General features: G+C 38.2%; 2 protein-coding genes across 3 annotated transcripts in view; one reads left to right on the forward strand and one right to left on the reverse strand.

The window, feature by feature from the left end:
• Nucleotides 1-11,064: 11,064 nt before the first annotated feature.
• Nucleotides 11,065-14,144, reverse strand: LOC137296313 (piercer of microtubule wall 1 protein-like). Its single transcript, XM_067828083.1, has 4 exons — nt 14,049-14,144; nt 12,505-12,613; nt 12,153-12,286; nt 11,065-11,538 (listed from the first exon to the last, which is right to left on the reverse strand). Exons 1-4 carry the CDS (start codon nt 14,061-14,063, stop codon nt 11,470-11,472), a joined length of 327 nt encoding a protein of 108 aa, XP_067684184.1. The 5' UTR covers nt 14,064-14,144; the 3' UTR covers nt 11,065-11,469.
• A 432-nt stretch (nt 14,145-14,576) lies between these two features.
• LOC137297126 (transmembrane protein 116-like) overlaps nt 14,577-25,343 on the forward strand; it is a 75,047-nt gene continuing 64,280 nt past the window's right edge. The window contains exon 1 of one of the 2 annotated variants that reach the window (XM_067829122.1): nt 14,577-14,694. In XM_067829122.1, the coding sequence (XP_067685223.1) occupies nt 14,614-14,694 (81 nt within the window). In that variant the 5' untranslated portion in view covers nt 14,577-14,613. The remainder of the gene's footprint in view (nt 14,695-25,343) is intronic. The other variant, XR_010957688.1, reaches the window with a different exon arrangement.

Raw genomic sequence — 25,343 nt, forward strand, 5'->3', positions numbered from 1 at the left:
TTAGACCACGTGTCTGACTTGCTGGTACTTCCATGAACAAGACTTTGACTTGACGTATATCATGTATGTCAGTGGTGAAAGTCTTTGATTGGAATTCAGAAGTGATAATCATAACGATCAAAACTAATATAGGCACGCCGTTTGGAGTATGTGCAGCCCAACTCCTTAATGACGAAGGAGAGCATACTCCCCCACGTCGTGCCTCTCTTATTACACAAGCTGACACACAGACGTTTTCACCCTTGAATGTTATGTCACATGAAACTATCAAGGTGATAAATGTATGAAAGTAAAGAGTCTACTGCTATAGGGGACTATTTGTATACTTACAAATAAGCTGTTATATATTTCCCATTCGTCTACCAGGAAGAGTGTCCCTAATAATGACTGCTATTTATTAGTCCCTAAGTGTAGACACGTTGTGGCCACTCACCCGCCAGACAGATATGCCAGTCCCAAAACTTCACCCTGGAAATCTCGTGTGTATACATCTCAGCGATGTCTGAAATATCATTACGAGGTCGTTTCCATCATTTAAGAGGGGTGTGATAAAGTGAGGCCACAATTAGCGATAACCTGCAATTTTCATAGAAAAGGGACTTTCATGCTAACTTTGTGTTGTAACAGCTGTACGCAGGGGCATATATTTGACCTCTGGGGCGCGGTGAACACCATGGGGACAACAAATCATCATCTGTGCACGTGGACGACGGGGTCGTCGTATGACGATGTTGGCATCAAATGCCGGGCTTTGATAACATAATCAACATTGTCATCACAGGCGCCCTATGTGTAGAAACGTGTGTTGGATAGTAAACCGGCACTTAAAGTAGTTTATCGATTTTCTGGGCACCTGTGATTGTCATCGCACCGACAACAGCATGGACCAAAATCGCCCGAAACACTTCCTTAAAATTCCTACTGACCATAAGTCAGACTGTATGGCAGGTTATATACACAACATTACGAAACGTCTCATTGTGTACAGTCACCTCTCACCCTGGAGAGAGGGTTCCCGGAGCATAACCAGTAAACGTCTCATTGTGTACAGTCACCTCTCACCCCGGAGAGAGGGTTCCCGGAGCATAACCAGTAAACGTCTTATTGTCCCCCTGTATGTATGTATACCCCATGTGGTGAGTCCTATGTAACGACGTTAACAGACGTCTTTGTGTACGTTGTTTTCGCGTTATCTAACAGACGGCGGACGCAACGACACGACGGGCATAAACAATGAACGTCTTCATCTTCCAGCGGCACGACAGCCTAGCTCCTTAGCGACATCATGTGAGTGAGCGGTTACTTCCCGGCGGACGAGTTTGTCAACTGCACTACATAAAGTGTCAGGATATATACAGATGTGTGTCACAATAAGTTTACAAAAGGAGCTTTAGAATTTGTTTTCAGCAACCCATGCTTGTCGTAAGAGGAGACTAACGTGATCGGGTGGTCAGGCACGCTGACTTGTCGGATATGTCATCGTATCCAAATTACGTAGATTGATGCCCATGCTATTAATCACTGATTTTGTCTGGTCCAGACTCAATAATTTTTTTTCAATTTCTTCCTCTGGAATATTGGTGAGTGCAGCGTAAACTAACAAACAAAAAAGAAAAAAAAGATAAAATACATTGCCCAGTGACATCAACACCCTCATCTAGGACGTCGATATTAATGTGACGTCATCCCGACGCTACGTTATCTTTAAAACCCCGCAAACAATGCCGTTAGGTGACGTTCAGGATGCATGAAGTGGTATTTTCACGTAAGACTGTGGCACGTTTCCTCATTAAGTGTCCTCCATTGATTCTATTCATGCTGGCTTTGGTTCAGGTAAATGTACGTGCGTTGGCGGTTGGTAGCCTAATGGTTGAAGTGTTCGCTCGTCCGGTGTACGCATGGGTTTCATTCCCTATATTCACAGGTATACTGGCGTCTGGCTCTTATCCGATTTGAAAAATGAGTTCGCTATAAATCTAGTATTACTCAGTGCTTACTGACTGCCTATCACTTCAAACCCTTTAAGCGTTACGATAAGTATACTTTACCTTATCCAGAAAATACTGAAACAAACCCAGCAAAACCATACTCCCCGAATTGTCAAAACGGACAAAGCAACCTCACAGGAAAACGACTGTATTTATCATAGCCTCAAAACTAAACCTCCGATAATTTCAATGTCCACTTATCTTTCCATATCAGTTACTGACAATACGCCCGCCAAACCGTAGTGTAAATACCAGCTAGTAGGTAAAATTGTGTTCAGACTGAATATAAGCTTCATTTAAATGGTATCAACAAGAATGGTTTCTTATCAGTCGCGGGAACATTTTTCTTAGAACTGTTAACTCGCGAGTTTGGGGAATCAGCTCGCTTGGCAGCTAGGAGGTGTAACTATACCAACCCACACACAACACGAGAACCTGAGTAAATAAACAAGGAGTTTATTGCGCCAGTCACAGGATCATTTTTACATGATTAGGTACAAATAAGTATTGGATCATATTGACACGGTAATCAGGTGTCAAAATACATTATCATTATAGGTCGATATACAAAGTACATAATCATCATACGTCGATGTACACGACACATACTACATAAATCAAGATACATTTCTAACACCTAACATCAACACATTTTCGTTCATACATCTTAATATAATACTAGCATATCCAAAACAACATTACGCAGTACATAATGAACTACACAGTGTCGAACACACTCTATACATTATACCAGTATCATTCAACACGGGAAGATATTCACAATAATTATTATAATAATAATACAATAATTGAAACAATACACGACACGCTCTACGACAGCCACGAAACCACTATTATCAAACAGACAAAACATGAACAGCAATACAGGGAGCGATTTGGGTTTTACAGCGCTTTTAACAATATTTCAGCAATCGCTTAGGACACCAGAAATGGGCGAAACACATTGTGCCCACGTGGGGAATCGAACCCGGGCCTTCAGCGTGACGAACAAACGCTCTAACCACTAGGGTACCTAGCCGCTCCTGAACAGAGCAATAGAGAGTAAAACAGTCTAAAATATATTAACGACCCTCGTTCCACATAACATAACGACCTTGCCAAGGATCTTAACATGTGGTCATGATAGCGAACATGTATTGCAGAAAACATTGAACAGTAATGGTAACGATTTGCCAAGGTAGAAGAAAGTAAAGGGTCTTACCTGAGTAAATAAACAAGGAGTTTATTACGCCACAGTCACAGGATGATTTGTGACTGTGGTCGTCCCTGTTTTATACCCTTTCCCAGTTGTCATAGCTAATCGGGTTTACTGATAATATTGCTGATAAGTTGTTGTATCTAAATCCTATTGCCTAATTCGACTACCGATAACGTACCTACTGCGAAGTTAAGTTACTCTATCTGTCAGAATTACATAAAGATTTTCATAACGTATTTGACCACAACGGCGTTGACAAGCGAAAGACATGATGCATCTGCTGACACATACAAGATATTAGTCTTGGACATTCGATATCAGTGTGACCACGAGTGAAGTACACGATAAATTGGATTAGCCTATCTCTATCTGTTAACACTTACAAGATACTGGTCTTGGACCTTCGTTATCATTGTGACCCTTGGCAGACTGAAGATGTGGAACGAGTAGCATTTCAATATTTCAATAAAATATTCTGTCATAGAATCTTTATAAAATATTGTGCATTTCCACCATGTTAATAGAACGAAAAATAATTACAAACATCATCCCCTTAAACCAGCTATTTATCTGTAAACTGATACGGGACATGAACGCAGACGAAAGTGGTATTTCATTTGAGCATCAATATCTCCGAAACTACTAGACTGGCTACTTACACTAATCATGAATCAGCCATCCTCACTCCTGGAAGCGTTAATGCATGAAAAACAATAGGAAATGCACATTAGATTGGTTGTGATTCTATTTCTGACGGTTATCACATGTGGTGGACAGTTTTATTGAAAAGATCATCAGCATTTGTGTTTCAGATGCCTCTATGCGCCTGTCTTGCAGAGAATTACTACACACCTGCATACAGATAAATCAAGACTCAGTGAAATATATATAAAGTATACTATTTTTCAGGCATAATATTGTAAACGTCCACAGAATGTTAACATGGCTGACTGTTTATCCTATAAACTGATATCCATTTCATTCGAATCTACTTGAACCGCCTTTTTAACAATCGTTTTTTCTTAAAGTAATCTGTTAAAAACTACATGTTTATATTTAACGCTATATTAAACAAATGATTTAAACGTTGAACGTTAAAAGGAAAACACAATAATGGTAATCCATTTTGCCACCAGCAAACGCATCTGACAATGATAAAACTAATTTGTTAGTCCAGAACATCTGCACGTAGCCTTGGCTAAAACATGTAACTTACAGTTACACACAATGAGTGATAGTTTTTGTCAGGATGTGTGCCAGTACTACACAGGAAACAATAATAATGTGATATTTTGATCTATATTATTTTTCACATCCTATCACATATAAACATTTAGTTGTTATGAACAGTTCAACATGTGCGTGTTTTTTTCTCTTTAAGGGACAGATACTGGTCCCGTCAGAGTTGTAAAAATGCCATAAATCATAAATCAGTATAAATGTGATCGGGTTTTAAGGGAATTACGAACTAATTTCTGTACTTATCATTCCATTTGGATAATTATGAAATATGAATCACCAATCTATTAAATGGAAAACACATCACGTTTTCATTTCCGTTTCTGTTATGCCACCAGGCCATCTCTGCATGTGTATTCATGTGTTTCGACAGGGAGAGAGTGTGGTATATTTTAAAACAAAGAATGTATTCTGTCATTTTTTTTTATTTTTAAAGTTAGATTATTTGGTAAAACCTTAATTAACTATAAATGTGAAAGCTTCGGAAGCATTATTTAATTAAATATTGATGGAGAAAGACGAAGGCGCCCGAGTTCCTTTCCACACGATGATCTTAACGTTAAGGCGATCATAACTCCCAAACTTTAACACTGGTCTACGATACGCTCTGGATCAATGCCCTGACTTTTATGAGGGTGCAAGGGTAACCGTGCAGGAGGTGACAAACTGTAAAAAATACGGAGAGCCTAAGAACCTAAGATTATTACATATTTCCGGATAATATATTGTACGTATCCGGCAAGCGTCACATCTCGCCTAAGTAGTTATTCTACTTCCTTGTCGGTCCGAGGCGACGTAGTGGATGATCTTCCGGTCAGTAGAGGGTAAAGATCCTTGCCCAAATCACACCAGCCTTGACTATGCACACAGTGTCGCACAAGTATTGGTACAATGGCTTCTGTTTACTGATATTCTAGCAAAAACAAAACTACCACAAAAATTTCCATAAACAAAACTGGTGCACGACATGCATGACAACCTTGTTGCAAGTTGAGGTTTATGGTCAGACGTTTTTGATCCATATTCAGGTGACTGCAAACAGAGGTAGTACAACACAGGTACGTGTCAAGGTGTTAAAGTTACAGCTGAACACATTTCTTCAATTCAACCGCTGCATAACATGCTCTGGTTGGCGTCAACAACTTGGATCTTTAATTAACCCCTTTTCAACAATAACCCGACGTCTTTGGTACTGATAAATGGTAAAACAAAGCAGTAGTCTCTTATACAGAGCCTGAAATAAATATATATCTAAGAAAGGCCATGCAAGTGTTCGGGGGTTCAACTATGCTGAAAAGACACTTACCACAGGGCAAGTGTCTTCAAGAAAAGTAACTTGTCCTGACTAATTTTCCACTTGCTCTGATTTTATGACACAATGTTTGATGTTAATGTTTAATGGGTTGCTTAGAGTAAGATTCCATTATTTGATTACCGAAATGAAAACTGACTTGTCCCGGGCGTCGGGTGATCGGATTTTTTAACCCCTGCTGTTGAATATGTGGCAAGTCTAGATTACCTCAGTTTCTGAAAATGAAGAACGTCCCTAGTGTCCTTTCGTTGTAATTTATGATCATAATTTAGGAACAGTTTTTTTCTGTTAACTATGTTGACTTCAGAGAAGAGATGTTAGCGAAGAAACTGTAACGGACAGAGCACAGAACAACGGACGGTCCGGGATACCATTGTGAGAGAAAGTTTAGCCTTAAGACCCAGTTGCGGCAAGTGTACGTGTACGTTGCTGTATGGTGATTGTGGTCACCTTAAAGAATTGGTGATATTGCCGGAGTGTGGCTAAAGTCACTCACTACGTCATTCTAAACTCGCTCTGTCGAACACGTGGGAACCGAAGAAAAAAATCATCAACAAATTTCATTTTCCAAAACCAAGCACCATGGTATTGGCAGGTCGGCACCCACCTTGGATGTGAAGCACCATGTTAGTGAAAATGTGACAACTCAGGCAGACCGTCGATCTCGCTGTCAACACTTGGATTAGCGTCATTATCGAAGTTGTATCTCAACTAATAGATTCACAAACATCCTCTTAATCCGTTTTCGTCATCTCTATATTTGTACTGTCAACGGCAGTCACGCGAGGACACCTGAGTAACCTGCCAACGATTGGTATAAAGTGCCTGACTTTTACCACAGTTACCGCAGGGCGTCCTTGTTAAGTTTGCTTGACTAGAATGAGTGAGTTTAGTTTTACGCCGCTTTTAGCAATATTCCAGCAATATCACGACGTGACACACCAGAAATGAGCTCCACATATTGTACCTATGTGGGGAATCGAACCTTGGTTTTCAGTGTGACGAACGAACGGTATAAACAACTGACTACCTACCTCCCGGTTTGATTTGAGGCTGACGTTGTTGCAAGATACCCTGACGTCAGTCAGTTGTAAGTGTGTGTAGTCATTTGAAGGTTTGGTTGATGGACGTTATAGTTTATTCTGAACTGGTGAATTTTATGCATGATTTGATACACCTGAGTCTACAAAGAGATACAGACAAACAGGAATCTCACATGCCAGTTCCACAGAACCAAATATTAATTGTGAAATCAATATAAACGGAATTATTCCCGGTTCACAACGCTGAGGTTCGCCTCTGTGTGTTTCGTGTACATCGAAGAACAGTTTAAACAAACAGTAAACTCTTAATGATTTATATAGAATGCCATTTATTCTTAGGAAGAACCATGCGCTGACGACGGATTTCTCGGCTTGGAAATTGCGGGGAAAAGATTTAGAGAAACAGCAAAGGGTTAAAGAGGACGAAAAAGACAACAACAAAATCAACCAGTGGAGTTTTGGATAGAGCGAAATGCTTTACACGGCATCGTCAGCAGAAAGGACGGGGGGTAACCGCCATTGTTGTTCAACGTAGGTGTCCGTAATGCCATATCAGATTCAACACTAGATAACAAACTCAAACCATTTCGGAGGAGAAAATGTTAAAGGTATGTGGAAATACATTTTGAGAAGCAGTTATATTTTGAGCAAATAAAGGAGCCGAAAACACACTCAAATCCCACCCCAAACAAACAAAACAACAAAATAAATTTAAATCAAACCGGAATACGTAGCATGTAGCACTTCTAAGAAATTTCAGTTTTCAGTGTCACAGAGGTGACAAGGTCACACCAAGGTTACGAAGAGTTAAAACATCACAAAAAGCAGACATTTAAGTTTTGTTGGGCTAGTTACATTATACTGAATAATAGCCAGTAAAGCCATAGTGAAGATGTTTTTGTAGAAATGTAGGTAACATCACTGACGGAAGCAAGTCTGGCCTATTACAACCGGTCTGCGGACCCGCAATACTCTCTACCTGATAATATAAACTATTATCAACAGACATGAATGTCCTGGAGATGTCATCGGTCAGTCAACCTGTCCAGCCACTGCCCAGGGGTCAAGGACCGCCCAATACAGGGGTACCTTCATCCCCATGGCGAATCACTAGAAGATTGTGCTACTATACTTGAAGGGCCACCCGGGGGTATCCCACGTCTCATTCTCAAGGTCAAGCCCAACCAGCCATCCTCTGATTGTGAAAACGAGCATATGACCCACACCTGACCTTGTGCCGCATCCCTTGAAAACATTCACATGCCTAACATATTTAGCTCAAGTTCAACTAAGCATGCGTGTTCACATTTCACCTACCTCCGGTCAGTTAACTGTAGAAAGTATCAGCCTGGTTAAGGTCCCAATATATTTCTTGTCCTCTATGACACGACATATGACACGACCTTAGTGGTAACGGGATTACATACATTGACATAAACACTGACATTTTAGAATTCACACTTTATGTTTCAGGCATCGAAACTCACGACAATACGTTTATGATGAAGTTCTGATCTGTCTTGCTGGCTAGGGGAAAACACACAACACTTGTGCTTTTAACTACGACAAGAGATAGGATTCGTGGCAGTTAACCCTAAGAAGTGTTTTATGTTGTTACACACTATAATGAAGATATATACTGAACACTTTTACTGCTTCTTAAAAGACTCATATGTATGATGTATTCACATTTGATTATGTGACCTGTGAAGATCCGGGGTAGAATAGGTCTCCAGCAACCCATGCTTTCCACAAAAGGCGAGTATGCGTGTCGTAAGAGTCGACTAACGGGATCGGGTGGTCATGTCATCGGTTTCCAGTTGCGCAAATCGATGCTCATGCTGTTTATCACTGGATTGTCTGGTCCAGACCCGATTGTTTACGGACAGCCGCCATAAAGCCGGAATATTGCTGAGTTCGGCGTAAAACTTAAGTGACATTTGTTTCTCTGAGAAACATTTTAGAAGTTGAGAAGATGAAAGGAAAAAGTCCACTCTGGATAATGAACTTCTATATTGGAGTGAATGCTGAGTTTCTATGTCAGTTGTAACACCGTTATCAAGCACATCTGGCTAAAGGCCATACGTCCCATGTACATAATTATACCTGTTGACAACTGTTTATGTGCAGAATAGTTCATAGTAGTGGCATTTGCCGTTAATGTACCCACAAATACAATATTTACAAATCGATATATCCCAATATAATATGCAGATTGATGTGAAAAGAATCACAACTGCGAAAAGTCGACATTGAATTTCTTGACAGATAAACAAGTGAGGAAAAGATCTGTCACAAAAATAACTTCAAATATCCAAAATGGTAAGATTCCATCAGTGTTTGGCAAGCCATCTTGTGGGTTGCAGAAAAAGGGTCGAGTTGTGACGAGTGACTTTAGGCGTGACTTCGTTTGAATGGCAATTGTCTGATTTATTACCCATATGGTGAAACAGTGTCATAAATTATCATACGTGCACATATCACTATTGCCTAGCAACCATTGTTTCTTTATTCACCTGTGACGTCATTCGACAACTGAATGTGAAAATGAAAAGGGCCGTCACACTTGCGTATCGTGTTTTACTGCACAGATGTACATGAACTGAATAGGTAATAAGGAAGTTATTACAAGTTTGTCATAAGACTTATACGAAACTTGAGCAAAATTCTGCTTTACCCTCGCTTCTTATACGTAGTATGACACTTCGTCGTGTTATAATCTCTCTCTCTCTATATATATACATGTATATCCGAATCCAAAGATCAACGATATAGATTTACATTGCGGATTCATCTGTTTAAGTTTTTATCAGATGCTTGTCACTTAATGATATAACACGTCTGTCATTACATGAGGCCAGATCTTGTCATACACTGGGCACGTTTGGACCTGTCTGCCAAGACAAGCTTGACAACTGGCACTGGACTCATTCTGGCTTGTCTACCAAGATATGACTGACAACTGGCACTGGACTCATTCTGGCTTGTCTGCTAAGATATGATTGACAGTGGTACTGGGCGCGTTCTGGCTTGTCTGCCAAGATATGATTGACAGTGGTTCTGGGCGCGTTCTGGCTTGAATGCCAAGATAAGTTTAAGAGCAGGCTCTGGGCTCGCGCTGGTTTGTCTGCCAAGAAAAGGACCTAACATAATAAGACTGGAAGAAGTTAGTTAATATCTGTTCATGGATAAATGACACAAGAGACAAAACTTCATCCCAATAGGCCAGTGCAAATGAGTTTGCCCAAGCTTGCCGTGGTTCACTCAGCAGAAAATGGGTACCCGGTGTGATAAGTCATATGACCATGATCCTTTCAGCACCTTGCAGGCAACTTGGCTTGTCTGGGTAAAAGTGGGGGGTGGCTGTTTCCAGGTGTAATGCTTGTTGTAAAAGTCGACTGGGGGATACAGTCAGCCATGGTTGACATGTCATCATATCCCAATTGCGTACATTGGTGCTGATGATATCAATCACTAGATTATCAGGTCCAGAATCAATTATTCATAGGGTGGTGTCATATAGGCGGAATACTGTTGACTGCAATGTTCAACAACAAACTAATGTCATGTATTGTTCATGCTTAACACTGACGCTGGCGAAACTGACTGATAATGATAATCGGGAATAGCCTGTGTGAGAGGAATTTGTAATCACTTATCATAATAAGTTGTCATGTATTAGCACTGAAGACAACACATGTTGTAAAAGTAGACCTATAATCCTATGGTAAAATGGTTTGGGATATTGAAAACTGTAACATGACAACGCACATGATAATATCTGATAGGAAGCACCTTGTGTAAAGCATCTTTCTGTGGTCTTACACTTTAATATTACTAGAGTAAACCAAAAAGTGACATAAAGCCACATTCCCTCAGTCACTCCTGTGTATGAAGTAAACAACACACAGCTAAGAACAGATCCTTGTGGAACTCCACATGAGTTGTTGTATATCTGTCTGGAAAAGCATGAACTGGGTATTTATGATAAGAACTATCAATGACTTGGTTGTAAGAACAATGAGATGCTGCTCAAGGACCCACATCCATGGATACCTGACAACAAACTGCCCAGCATCAGGCAAAGAGATGTTTTCATTTGGTAGAATACTAAATGAAACACCACAATAGAGCATGAAAATGTTTTTCAAAACAAGAAAGCAATTGAATACTTTAAATAATAAAGGTTTATCATAACCACAGCACCATATCAGTTTCCAACTTTCACAAACATAAACACATGAAGAACACTTGACAGAAAGCAGGCAAAGTATGGAAGATTTAATGATATATAAAATGATATACAATGGTTTCCACACACAGTATGCATGCGACTAAGGTAAAGGCCACTCTCCAATATTTGATAGCATGGATCCATGTAACACTACACTATACACAACATCAACAACAGGACTTGGATGTAGCTTTATATAAATGTTCCCAGTAACTTTAAATACGTAAATTGTTAATATCATCATCATATAGTTTATTACCACTTTCAAGGACAGACGACTGAACAATTCTCAAGTTTCATTATATTGCTTCATTTCCATTCATTTATGTAGATGTAAGAAACTCTAAACAATAACATGTAACAAAACACTGACTAAAATGTTGAAGTCAGAAGTGTGGACGGTGAGATCTGTGAATGTGTACAAAGTTAGACTGCTAGACACGACTCTGGTCTAGACCTGTGTTCAGTGAGTGGTTCCGGTACATGCCGCACACGCCCAGTTTCTGAAACCCAACATTACATCATGAATCCAAATGGACGGACCAAACCAACAATAGCAAATCATTCCAGTGATTCATTCATGAAATGCTAAATCATTGCACAGGTGTTGAAATATACTATTGCCAGCTGCCTGGGTCAAATGGAATTCTCTGGTCGGTCAACTAAATATCCACATCATACTTGACAGTGGTACAGTACTGCCAGACTACTGAAATGTTTTGATATATTTACTTTGATGATGAAATATAGATGGAGTTGATACCAATTAATAGAGAAACCAAATTGTTAATTGTGGTCAAGTGAAATGAATATTTGGTCAAGTGGAGTTTGAAAGTTTACTGGACATGTGTCAAATGGAGTTTTGAAAAATCAACGTCTGAAATTGCATAATTCTCAACTATTAGAATTAAGATCTGAATAACAACTTGAGTTAATTCTTGATTCTATCCGAAATATATTGTGTATAATTGACACATACCACATTCGGATGTGGCCAGTTTTGTCTACTTTAAGCCAATTCATGCCAACTGAGCACAATCTCTAAATTCAAAGTTTTGTAAAGATGTTTATCAAAAAAAGTGTTGTTTTAGCACAGCTAAAAATGTTTTCGTCATACCTCTGAGAATTGCTGTGACTTGGCATGAAAACATGTTGGCATGGTGTGAACGGTTGGCGCCCGGGAGCCATACTCAGCGGATGTGGTTTTGTACATGGGGTGCTGGGGCTTCCCCACATAGCCTTCGAACCAATCTGCAACACACACATGTTGTCCATTTGATCCTCACAACCTCACATTTTGTTATTTAGCAATTACTAGTGTTTACAGTAGAGGTATACTGACCAGAGACCATTCCAAAAAACAGTCGTACACTTTCACTGGAGTAACTCATGGCAGATCGTTTTGTTAAATAGTCAGCACATCAGTTCAGTGACCCAAACAGTCAGTTGACATTATGTGGTGTACTTACTGGGGTTGTTGAACCTGGCTGGCATCTCCTTTGTCCGGTAGTAGTCAGATGTCTTGGCATCCTTTGGCACCCCTCCTGGTCCAAGCTCCGGAGCCTGGGGTGTTTGTATCTGGAAGCATCACAGTAAGTACAATATGCAGACTGTTACAGCGAGTGTGTTTGGTTGGTCGTTGCTGTGATGAGTTGTTACATAACACCATGCTTGTTCATGTAGAGGGGCAATCTCAGGTGAAGGTCTTCAACTTTACAACTTTGGTGGAATGACTGAGCATGGTAAAATACTATCACAGAAAACCAGGATTTGAAACCCCTTGGGAAGTCAACCTCACACAGCCCTGAGGGACCAGCACGGGAATATTTCATTTGAAACCTCTGGCTGATGCCATTGGTTCCAAATGTATTCCTGTGCTTACAAATACTCAATAACATCCGGAAATTGGCCAACACACTTACTCCTAAAAGTAAGTGCCCCCCTCCCTGTCATGTACATCAATGAATCCCCCTCCAGAACATGTGTACAAAACTGATGACCCATATACCCCCAACAAACAAAATGGATGATTCCACCCCCCTTAAAATCATCTTGACCCCTTCTGGCTGTAAACACAGTCCCTAATGAACACCATCTGTTACTCTAACCTGACCTGCAACGTTGTGGATTGAATGCAGTTTGCCAAGAAACTTATGTGTGGCATGTTCATCTTAATGTTCCCTCATTTTCCTATCTTGGGAAAACTAATACAGACACTCAAACCAGTCAGTCTGATGTGAAAAGGTATAGTTCCAATTCATCTTGTTAGGTAGTTGCAGATGTGGGAAGTATTAATTGAATGTATCTGTGGTTGAGATATATGTTCACATTACTGTGGTTTTGCAGGCACATATAGAAACCCAATATTTTTTGTTTAAGCCCTATGGTGACTAAGTTTCATACTTAGAAAATACTGAGGGCTTGTCCCATTTGTTCATCAAGAATCATGGACCAGTGCCCCATGTTGTCTGGATATTTGGGAAGTGAACAAATTAAATTCTTAAATGTGCCATGGGTTCATCACATAGTCATAGGTCACCCTGGGAATAGGAGATAAAAAAAAAATCTCAAAAACCAAAGACAAAGCACACACCAAAACAAGATCATCCTTTTACATTAAATAAGAAACAGAATAAATTGAAACAGCTTTTCGTCAAGGTTACTGTCAAAAATATAACTATGAGTATGAACTAAGCTGATTAAATGGACTGTTTTGTTTCCTTGCCCTCGTAAATACTTCGCTGTCAACAGTCTAAAGAAGAATCAGTCTGTAGGTTGGCTGTTTAAATCTTAAATAAAAAATCACAAAAAAATCATAAATGTTTAAATCTTGTAATTCCTGAATCTGTAAAGCATAATATAGATAACAAGTGGAGACCTTCCAATGATAATATGTGATGATATGATTACGAGGTTTGAAGTTGCCTTAAGGATGTCATCAAAGAACACTAGTAGTGCTGGTATTCTAGTTCTTTATGTGCGAATACCAAAACAAGTCCAAATAACAGCTTACCTCGTTAGCTTCCATTCTGTGAAATTCCTGTCACAATGTTTAAATTCACAGACTGAAGCCCCGAGCTTGGAGATCTATTAATACTTCGTTGTCATTGGTTGCACAGCAACGACCAAAGTCTCGAGTAATATATAATACTATCGTTTCAACTATTTATGTTGGAAATATAACGGTTACTAGAAATATTTATTTCTCAATTTTCATGGTCTACATTTATAACTGATTTGGTTTTATCAAGTCTAAATTGTAAAAAAAATCGAAATGCCAGACTTTAAGTGTTTGGGAATTTTAGACTGATGTGAAGGTCTTCTATAAAAACTGCGTTGTTATACTAATAGTACATGCACAATTTTACAGAAACAAATAATCAAACGAAGATATAATTGTATCTCTTATTTTGAAGAAACTTCGCTGAGAAAAGTGATTGTTTCCATATATTTAGACAGTATCGCTAACAAGAAATATTAATATCGCGTGAACGTGAAATAAATAAACTTTAGCGCCATCTCGCGGTGATTGCAGACGAAGTCACGTGTGTTATTGCCGAAAGTGTTCCTGTTTGTGTATGAGGATGGCTGCTAATTTGCCAGTTTGCTTGATAAACCCTTCAAATGAAACCGACGACGGTTTGCTCAACGATGACCAGGTTTGTGTCGTGATGTTTTATTTGGATATTGTATTAACTGACCCATGTTTGTATAAACTGCTTATATTGTCTACTCATTTAGGTCAGTGCTAGACTGCAGAAGGGTTTCAAACCGTGACCTGTCAAAAGCGACGATGTCATGCGCGAGTGCCACAACTTGTACTCCAGGTTAACGTTAACGAATGTAATAAAGCCATATTTAGAGTGTGTTTAGGTTCGACAGTCAGTCGTTCAACTAATGTCTAAAAGAGTGCTGTCGCGATCCGTCTTGATACAACTGACAGAACTTGATATACGTTTGATACAACTGTTTACCTCATTCAGAGTCATTGATTGCTTGCCATTACGGTTTCCTTTACATGGAGGAAGGTGAAAATACATTTCCGAAGTGCACGCAGTTTATTGATTGCTAAAGTTGACATATGAGTCTCAGTCTTCGCAGACATTACATGCCGCTATGGCCCTAGCTTTGGGTTAGTTGTGTTAGGGTTGGGTTAGTTGTGTAAGGTAAACCCCCCCCATTCCTCTATTTTTAGCATTTGGTTCCCGTGTAACTAAGTAAAGATAAGTTAACCGTTATTGCTCCACATGGGAAATTTGTCTTGCATTCAAAGAGTGAATACAAGCATGTAACAACAAACAATTTAAACCATATAAACACATTGCCAAGTTAAAGGGGCACTGATGCGGAGCGAATAATGCTTCTCGCCAACGGTCTAATTACGAAAGCAGACCGCAAATTGGTCAGTGCCCACTCCTTCGACCGTGACGGACTAAGGAACTGGGCTCCTGTCCATATTAGCAAAATTTCTTCACTTAAACAGTCAGGAGGCCGGATGCCCATCACATGCCATTTGTTTAAAAATATCCATGGTATTCCCTGTCTGATCGTAACCATATATCCCAGCAGTGTAGTTCTTTTCGGATGCTTGGATGGTATACTTACTGATCCAATTTGATCCTATTTCTGTGTTTTTAACCTCGATATTTAATCATGTTACATGAAAATATGATGTCTACAGGCACGTAGCAAGCCATTTGTTTCAGTACGGAAGATTGCAAAGCTGTATATTTAGGTAGTTTTGAGTGTTGGTTGAGCTGTGATAGCAAATAGCATACGTAAATTTTGGTAGCTATGGTAGCTACAATGGTTTATTATTTATGATAATAAAACACACAGTTGATTTATTTGAATTCGTAAACAAAAAAACGATGACCTTGGCTTTGGTAGAGAAATCTGAAAATTGTCTTACGTACAAAAAAACTTATTTCACTTATTTACCAAAGTACACAGCAAATGCCTGTGTGTATTCCTTATGTAACGAAATTCCGTTGGTATCCTCAAAACAGTTTCGGCCCATAAGTGTTTTCAGGCTGCATGCGACACAGAGATTACATCTTCCTTGCTGTAACTCGCGTTTGATGGTGTAAACCTACACGTGTTATTTGTCATCATTCTCTTGATGGTCAATTCATGAATTTATAACAGGTATAATTAGTAGCAACACCACTTCGGTTACTCAACAAAGGTTCCCATTTGGCATTTCTCCTGTCTGGAGTAAATACTCAACATTATAAATTAAGGTCTGTAATGGCAAATGTATTGTATGTTATGTAATATGTGCATGTAAGTGATGCAAGAGGGTTTATCACCTGAGTTACAAAAAGAAACATCGATCAAAGGATTATCCGATAACACACTGATTGATTAATTACTTTTGTTCTTCTAGCGGATTTGTCAAAGGGCAGTGTGTGTAGATGACTACACCCTGTCGTAAAGTGTGAGTGCAAAAACAACATCCTCCCTTCAAAGAATTAACCACCCTTGCGTTGATTGATTGATTGCTCAATATTGGTCAACTAAATTACTTAGAATAGTGGACATCATACAATTAGTTGCCAGGTGTGCTATCTTGGGAGACCAATGAGAGGTTTATCTAGTTCACCAACGAAAGACGTGAAACGATGTGTTACTTTTTCGCAAATGAGACAGTTGTAAGACACGCGACACAGAGCAGGATTATTTACCAGCTGCAGATGAATGGAATACGATTTCTTTTACGTGGATATTGATGGATACATTCCTGAACAAGGTAGTAGCCTGACACTGTTGCTGTAAAATTAGTCTGTTTTACGTTCATTATTTGCATTTTGTTTTAATTTATTTGTTGTAGCATTCAGCAGAATCTATATGACAGAAAACACACACTAGATCGCGTATGTGTGTGAAATAGGATCCACATTGGCAATCTATACAATGTATAAATGTTGCTGTTATGTTAGAAATTTACTATGAGTATAAGCAAATCGTGTGTTCTTTTATTAATTTTCAGAATCATACAAATATGACAATAAACTAATTAGGGTTATGAGACAAAATATAGAGACGTACATTGGCTTCGTTATTTTTCCGTCCTAATAGTTTTTTACCATTTCTACCACTGGCAGATGATTAACCTTCTAAGTGTTTCATTTGTTTTCATAATACATTTGTAATGAAGTACAATTGACTTCACCTCAGTTGATCTGTCTATAATTAAACTATCAATTGCGCTTACGGACTGCGCAGCAGAGGTCACGAACCAGTCACGAATTCTGGGATATCATCCGGGTACTCACGGGAGAAAAACAATAACAAAAGTTTACACCAGTCCACGGAAAATGCTCCGCATCAGTGTCCCTTTAATCAGAATGTGATGTTCAATCATAGGTAGTCTATATAATCAAAGTTCATATGCCTCATCATAGATTTCACTGTGAAGATTTTGGAGGAAGATTTAGAAGGTTCATGCTGAATCGAACAAATGATTTTGAAGTTGTATTAGTTTTGTAATACATGAAAGGGCGACCAGAAGGCAGAAGTTCATAACGTTCATTTATAAAGCGTGATGGATCTGATTGATCATTGAATGACCAGAACTTCATTCTTAACTTTTGGCTCATACTGCAAAAGTTGATGTTCAAAATACAACAAAAGTAGATGTTCAAAATTTAAGTGGCAAATTTTGTTGGATATGTTTGCAATTTTGTCAAGTTTGTTTTTCTGTGTAAGAGGAAGATTGCTATATCCGGCATGAAAGCAGAACATTAAAATACTGTTAGTGAATGTCTGGTAGAATAATTTTAAGGTATTAGTGTCTACATTAAGTGATAAAAGGATTTATGTACTATGTACATTCCTATGTACACAATGTGCATTTGATTTCCATGACAGTTTATTATCAATGATATTACTCAGATCTCTTCTACTGTTTTACGATCCAGTTGTTGGTACAACTTTCCATTCTAGCATCGTTTTCCCCTCATAATCATCAGTTTAGTTCTGAGTTAATGCATGGGTTATGGTAGCTCAGAGCAGTCAAGACATGTCCCTGCATAGCAGCTGAGAATACCATCTTCATACATAGACATCCTAAATCCTATTCTCATTCTAGTAGCAGTCAATAACACTGTATTATCTTTAAATGTTTTAGAAACATTTCTTGTTGGTTTTGGCTGAAAACTTTACATTGATACCCTCCCATAATTTCCCTATATACACATGTAACTTTAAAGTTGTAATGATGGATGTTTCTAAATGTAGATAATAACAGGCTGGTAACCAGTTCTATTCTCATTCTAGTAGCGGTCAATAACACTGTATTCTCTTTAAATGTTTTAGAAACATTTGTTGTGGGTTTTGGCTGAAAACTTTACATTGATACCCTCCCATAATTTCCCTATATACACATGTAACTTTAAAGTTGTAATGATGGATGTTTCTAAATGTAGATAATAACAGGCTGGTAACCAGTTCTATTCTCATTCTAGTAGCAGTCAATAACACTGTATTCTCTTTAAATGTTTTAGAAACATTTGTTGTGGGTTTTGGCTGAAAACTTTACATTGATACCCTCCCATAATTTCCCTATATACACATGTAACTTTAAAGTTGTAATGATGGATGTTTCTAAATGTAGATAATAACAGGCTGGTAACCAGTTCTATTCTCATTCTAGTAGCGGTCAATAACACTGTATTCTCTTTAAATGTTTTAGAAACATTTGTTGTGGGTTTTGGCTGAAAACTTTACATTGATACCCTCCCATAATTTCCCTATATACACATGTAACTTTAAAGTTGTAATGATGGATGTTTCTAAATGTAGATAATAACAGGCTGGTAACCAGTTCTATTCTCATTCTAGTAGCGGTCAATAACACTGTATTCTCTTTAAATGTTTTAGAAACATTTGTTGTGGGTTTTGGCTGAAAACTTTACATTGATACCCTCCCATAATTTCCCTATATACACATGTAACTTTAAAGTTGTAATGATGGATGTTTCTAAATGTAGATAATAACAGGCTGGTAACCAGTTCTATTCTCATTCTAGTAGCGGTCAATAACACTGTATTCTCTTTAAATGTTTTAGAAACATTTGTTGTGGGTTTTGGCTGAAAACTTTACATTGATACCCTCCCATAATTTCCCTATATACACATGTAACTTTAAAGTTGTAATGATGGATGTTTCTAAATGTAGATAATAACAGGCTGGTAACCAGTTCTATTCTCATTCTAGTAGCGGTCAATAACACTGTATTCTCTTTAAATGTTTTAGAAACATTTGTTGTGGGTTTTGGCTGAAAACTTTACATTGATACCCTCCCATAATTTCCCTATATACACATGTAACTTTAAAGTTGTAATGATGGATGTTTCTAAATGTAGATAATAACAGGCTGGTAACCAGTTCTATTCTCATTCTAGTAGCGGTCAATAACACTGTATTCTCTTTAAATGTTTTAGAAACATTTGTTGTGGGTTTTGGCTGAAAACTTTACATTGATACCCTCCCATAATTTCCCTATATACACATGTAACTTTAAAGTTGTAATGATGGATGTTTCTAAATGTAGATAATAACAGGCTGGTAACCAGTTCTATTCTTATTCCAGTAATGAGCTGACATGTTGACATGTGCGCACATGCCAAATTTCTATGTTCAGTATCAGATAATGTTCTTCATTAGCAATATGCAATACTCACTCCTGCCTCCAGTTTTGAGCACATGCACTTTGGGTTCATCACACTGAATGTATAAAAATGCAAATAAGATACCATACCGTTCATATCTGTGCAAAAAGATATGTGCATGGGATCAAACAGAATTTTTGATTTAACAACCATTTTTTGGAATGTTTCAGTAATGAAAATGAGATTTATTGGAGCAAATATGTTTCCGTGTTCAAAGAGAACTAATAACACAGAAAAACAAACAAGTTAAAAGGCTACAGTAATGACTAACTTTTGATAATAATATTGCTTGACTTGGAAGAGGGTCAGTCTATGAAGAGTACAAAGTATTTAAAGATTGACTTCAGTGTACTGTGTGCACTGTTCTTTAGTGTCCCTGTATCTGTGATCTCTTGTGCATCCAGTAAAGGTGATTTACATACAGAACACAAATGTCAAATGTGTCCCAGTGACCTAAGGAAGGCTTATCTACATGTGACTGAGTAGCTAATGTTACCTGTATTCGTAGACAGGACTGAAGGTAAATTAGAGTAATTACCTTACAAGATTATCACGGTAAAGATGACTGACATCTGCAACATGACAGTTGTAAGGATTTAATGTTCTGACAGCAAATGTTAATATTAGTCATACCAGCACTCAAGAAAGTGTGTCTTGTGTAGTGATGATCAACACCAAAAGAAATCATGGCTCTTACAGAATAGGTCGGAAATGCATACAAATGTATGGGGCAAGCAAATTCAACATATCAGCTTTGCAGAATTTAAAACTTTCCGGTATTTTTTGCAGCATTCAGTACCCTTAGACATTCTTAATTACAAATGTCTTATGATAAGTTCGAAGAACTAAAACATATGACAAAAACTAAAGGGGCATGGTCCCCTTAGCAAAAACTCAGGAATATTTGCTGGGGTTTAGTGAGGTTGCAGAGGCTGATGTGCTGCACAGTATCCAGATCTTCCCGTCTGTTTGTTTATCATATTACAGAGCTTTTTCTGCCCGCCCATTGGTTGGATTGCTGTGTTAGGAAAATGTGTCAACTTATGCTTTATGAACACCAACAATGGAGATAACAGGATTAGTCTTCCAGGTACCAAGTGAGCAGGATCAGGTGCTTTATTAAACCACAAAGGGGTGCTTGTCATATAAACCTTTTTATAGATTGTCTGTTGAAATTGAAATTATTCAGTGTCCCTCATTCAACAATATGTGCAGTGTCATTATTTTGATAGAAGTAACAGAAACAGTAGAGACAGCATAAGTATAGCTATCGGGGATAGATACCTATGGAAAACCTGGCTACACATAAGTCAATGAAAACATGTTTGGACCTTGTACCGTAATACGTATAAAATGTTGATTTTATGCACTTCAGGAAATTTCACAAGATAGGTACAATGGTCACCATCTTTCATCTTTGTTGAAAGTAAACATGTTGGTTCATTGTTGTTTGAAATTCTAGGAAGTGAATACTGAAGTATTCCTTTTACTGATGTATGATGTTGGTTTTGTGATGGACCTTTCCTTTTGTAATTAATTTAACCAAAGTTTCATTTGTAATAATTTATTGTTTCTTTTGTGTAACTGTAGACGAAGTATGTGCATTCCACAAACCTTTATTAGTTGTTTACAAATGAATGCTCACAACATTGTGGTTTTATGTGTTTTTCATTTTTATCTTCAAGTTTGTGACTATCAGAAAATAAGTAAAGCCTACACTTGTTTAATATTTTGTGCTGTTAAGCAACAAACAAAAAACAAAGTGTAGTTTTTAGGAAAATGTGTTGTGTGAAGCCTTTACACAGTCTCATGTGACATGTTGATGACCAACAAAACTAACCGACCAAACAATTATGAAATGTTAAACATGCAACAATTGTTAATAACAATAGGTTGAAAATATCGATAAAACAAGTGTCACAAGTGATATTAACAGTACATGACACTGCTGAGTGGCACCACGAATGTCAGTGGCAGTTACCGTGATTACATTATAACATCAATATGAATCTCAACTGAATCAACAGTCCGTAACATGTACGCAAAACAGCCTATCGTCTCATGTTTGCTTGATCAAGCTTCAGAAACAAGTCTAAGAGTCCATGCCCATGGTAAAAGTACGATATTCACACAAGTGCTGTTCTTGAGATGATAGACCATTTATGTAGTCTTAAAACATTCCAGAAATTTTCTCTTAGCTGGATTAGTTTATAGTGTTGCTTCCTATGTCTTGTGTACCAATTGTGAAGATCAGTGCTCATGCTATTGATCACTGGGTTGTCCAGTTCAGACTCAATTATTTACAGACCCATATAGCAGGAATATTGCTGAGTATGGCGTAAAACAAAACTCACACACGCTCTGTTAGTTGTTTCTGATATTCAGGGTATGAAACTCCAAAAGACCAGACCTTGAGGGCTGGCTAGATGTAAAACTTGCCCACCTTCATCATACCAACCTACGCTCAAGAAAATACTAATTTATTTACTACAATCAAATTAAGACTTGTAAAATAAATAAAAAAGTAATACCAGTGCAAGGAAACTATTAACTGCTTACTTCAGGTTTGTGCATGAATGAATGATGTTTTATTTTACTGAAATATGATGAATATCTTCATATACATGTGTAAGTTGTAACCTGACCATTAGACAGGTGAATATGAGAATGTGGCAGTCTGTGTTGAAAATAACCTGTCCCTGGCAGTTGGGCAGACAGGTATTTCAGCCACTGCTGATAACCAATACAACATGGTGGTTTGGTGGCAGCAGCAGGCTAAAGGCCTGTGTTCAACTGCCGACATGACTACAATGTGTGAAGCCCATTTGTGGTGTTCCACGCTGTGATAGTGTTGGAATGTCATGAAAAGCATCGTAAACTGGTCCTCCAGTGGTGGGTCTACTGTCATACATTTTACTGACTCAGTTTTCGAAGTGTCTTTGTCGGACAATTCAGGCAGAAAACCTCTTTTGCTCAATTTAGTCAGTGACATAAGTCCACCACTATAAGGTCAAACACTGACCTTCATTGAAGATCTGTGTTAGAATTGGTCTTCTGCTATGCTGACTTTGATGGCCAATGTCGTCATATCCCAGTGGCAAAGATTGATCTTCATGATACTGATCACATGATTGTCTCACTTTACAGACTAACCCCCCATATAGCTGGAATATTCCTGAGTTTAACACTAAACAACAAACAAACTTGATGACATTTACAGAACTGGGAAATTCCTAATATGGGACTGTTTGACGAAATTTGATTCATTGAGCGGTTTGGTTTAGTTTTACGCTGCTTTTAGCAATATTGCAGCAATAGCCTGATGCTTTGCTGATAAGTGTTCAGTGATTCTCCCCTGAAGCTGTTTTAACCAAACACACATGGTTTCATTGTGATTAATTTTGGGACTGTCCTGCTGTGTGGATATTGTGGAATTGTCATTTCCTGATGTCTTCTGTCTTCTAGTGAAGCAAACTCTCTTACTTTCAATCAAGTATACTCCTGTCTGAGATTAGTCGTGTTTGTAAAGTTTTAGTTGTCAGGTGTCGCGGTGTAGCGGATGATTTATTTATACAGTATTTTCTACAGTGATTGATGTCTCTCAACACCATCTGTAAATCTTCAGAAAAGGTTGGGAAACTTCATTTATAATTTACGATGTAAAAACTTAGGAATCAATCAGTGTTGACACAATAATAATGACTGTCTTGAGAAAGCATCACCACTTGCACTTCCTTATGGCCATAGTTGTTTGTACAGGAATTGTTCATGAAGATTATTGGTATATGACACGAAATTGCATGGGTACAGTTTTCATTTTCAAACAAAAATTGGCAGAAACAAACATTAACTATTATGTAATGCAAGATGATTGTCAAAGTTAGTGGTCTGCAGCGATTTATCGACCTGGTAACACCATGAAGACTGTTCAGAATATTTGTAACATCTTACGTTGTCAAAATATTAAGACTGTCCATTGTTAGTGAGTACATGATATGTTTCAGAGCACAAGATCACCTTAAGGCAAGCAAACAGCTGGTTTTCTGTCATTTTTTATTTTTTTTTAATTCTCTTGCTATGGTAGTTTGAAACATATCAACAGGATTACATATAAATTTGTTCATGGAGGTTGAATGCTGATGGAATGACAGACAGCATGATGATTCTGTTCTCTCTATAGTATGCTGTGGCTCTCACACAGGTTTTTACGTTTCTTTTGTCAACTCTGCTGAAATGTCATTATATGTGAAGCTTTGTGTAGTCATTGTGTGCAGCACATATATTGGTTTCACTTGTATTGATGTTGTTCATTGTGTTATGACTGTTTGTGTGACAGATGTTATCAGAAAACACATCAGTGTGTCGCGGGATGTTGAATGTTCTGATAGATGTGGTCTGTGTGAGACATGTAGCTGTGTACATGGTTAGACGTGACATAATCCAGTAATACTGTATACATTACAGTATCAGATTTAGTGGCATTCAACATCACATATGCATGATAATTCACATATGCCTGATATACTGTAATAGTGATATGTGATGGTATCAAGTGTATGGTGGTATTTTATTGTATCAGGAGAACAATCCACTGTGCACCAACAGGTAATGTGAGTTACATAAAGGTTTTGAAATAGCAGTCTGTATTATGAAACGTTGAATCCTTTTGATATGTAACCATGGCAACTTACAAATCTCAGTTCTCTTGATTGACTTTTTCTTTTGTTTGTAGTGTTTCCACAGTTACCATTCTATATCTGAAATCATTGATTAATATGAAAGATTTTTCAGATAACTGTGTCACTGAATATGTAATTTTTGGTTCACTGCATATGTGAGAGAGTAGTGGTGACTCCTTTCTTCCTGTTATTGTATACTGTATAGACAGATTCCCTGGCTCTATCCATTGTCTGGTGGACAGAATGTCTGCCGGAGAACGGTCATGGTCTCATCCTCAGATGCTATGTACCAAATGACCTGAAACGATTGTTACCAGTAATAGTTCAGGCCTTAATACTGGATGGATGATGTAAGGACTGTTTGGCTGAGTCAGAATGCTCTGTCTGAGTGGGGCATCCTTCAGCTGTCGTGTCTGAAGGCTAGCCAGGGTTTACATGAGGTAGACATGTGCTTCCCGTAACCTAATCAAGTATAGGATGGACAGAGAAAAATATATATTGTCTCATTGATATGTTCATTGATATTCAACATTCCTGTTATCAGTAATTTAATGATTATTACCTGACAACATGAAAGTACACTATATTACACTATTTCATTAATTCATTACTCATGCCATTGTATCCCATTTGTGTAGACTGATGCTTTATACTGTAATGTAGTCTCTCGCTCGCATACAAGCTGGCCATATCAGGTGTTGGTACTGGTGTGCAAAACAAACTATGGCAGTCATAAGTCTGTGTCAAGGTATTATTGGAGATACAATCATCCTAACGTTGAGGTGGCTTTGTACAGCAGCACCCAGATATACAGGATTGTGGTAGAATCTCGGGTATATGTGACATCATTCTTCCCTCCCCTATTTATTTTACTACTCCCCTCTCTCCCCCACTCAACACACAACCACACACACGAGACCCCATGAAGCCTTCCTAACGGACCTATACTGAAC

The sequence above is a fragment of the Haliotis asinina genome, chromosome 9 (assembly GCF_037392515.1).
Source record: "Haliotis asinina isolate JCU_RB_2024 chromosome 9, JCU_Hal_asi_v2, whole genome shotgun sequence".
Taxonomy (NCBI): domain Eukaryota; kingdom Metazoa; phylum Mollusca; class Gastropoda; order Lepetellida; family Haliotidae; genus Haliotis; species Haliotis asinina.

Coding starts and splice junctions, on each gene's coding strand:
- LOC137296313 (XM_067828083.1), bottom strand. Junction 12,287..12,504: donor AGCCAGGTTCAACAACCCCA/GTAAGTACACCA, acceptor TGTGTGTTGCAG/ATTGGTTCGAAGGCTATGTG. Junction 11,539..12,152: donor AGTCACAGCAATTCTCAGAG/GTATGACGAAAA, acceptor GTTGGGTTTCAG/AAACTGGGCGTGTGCGGCAT.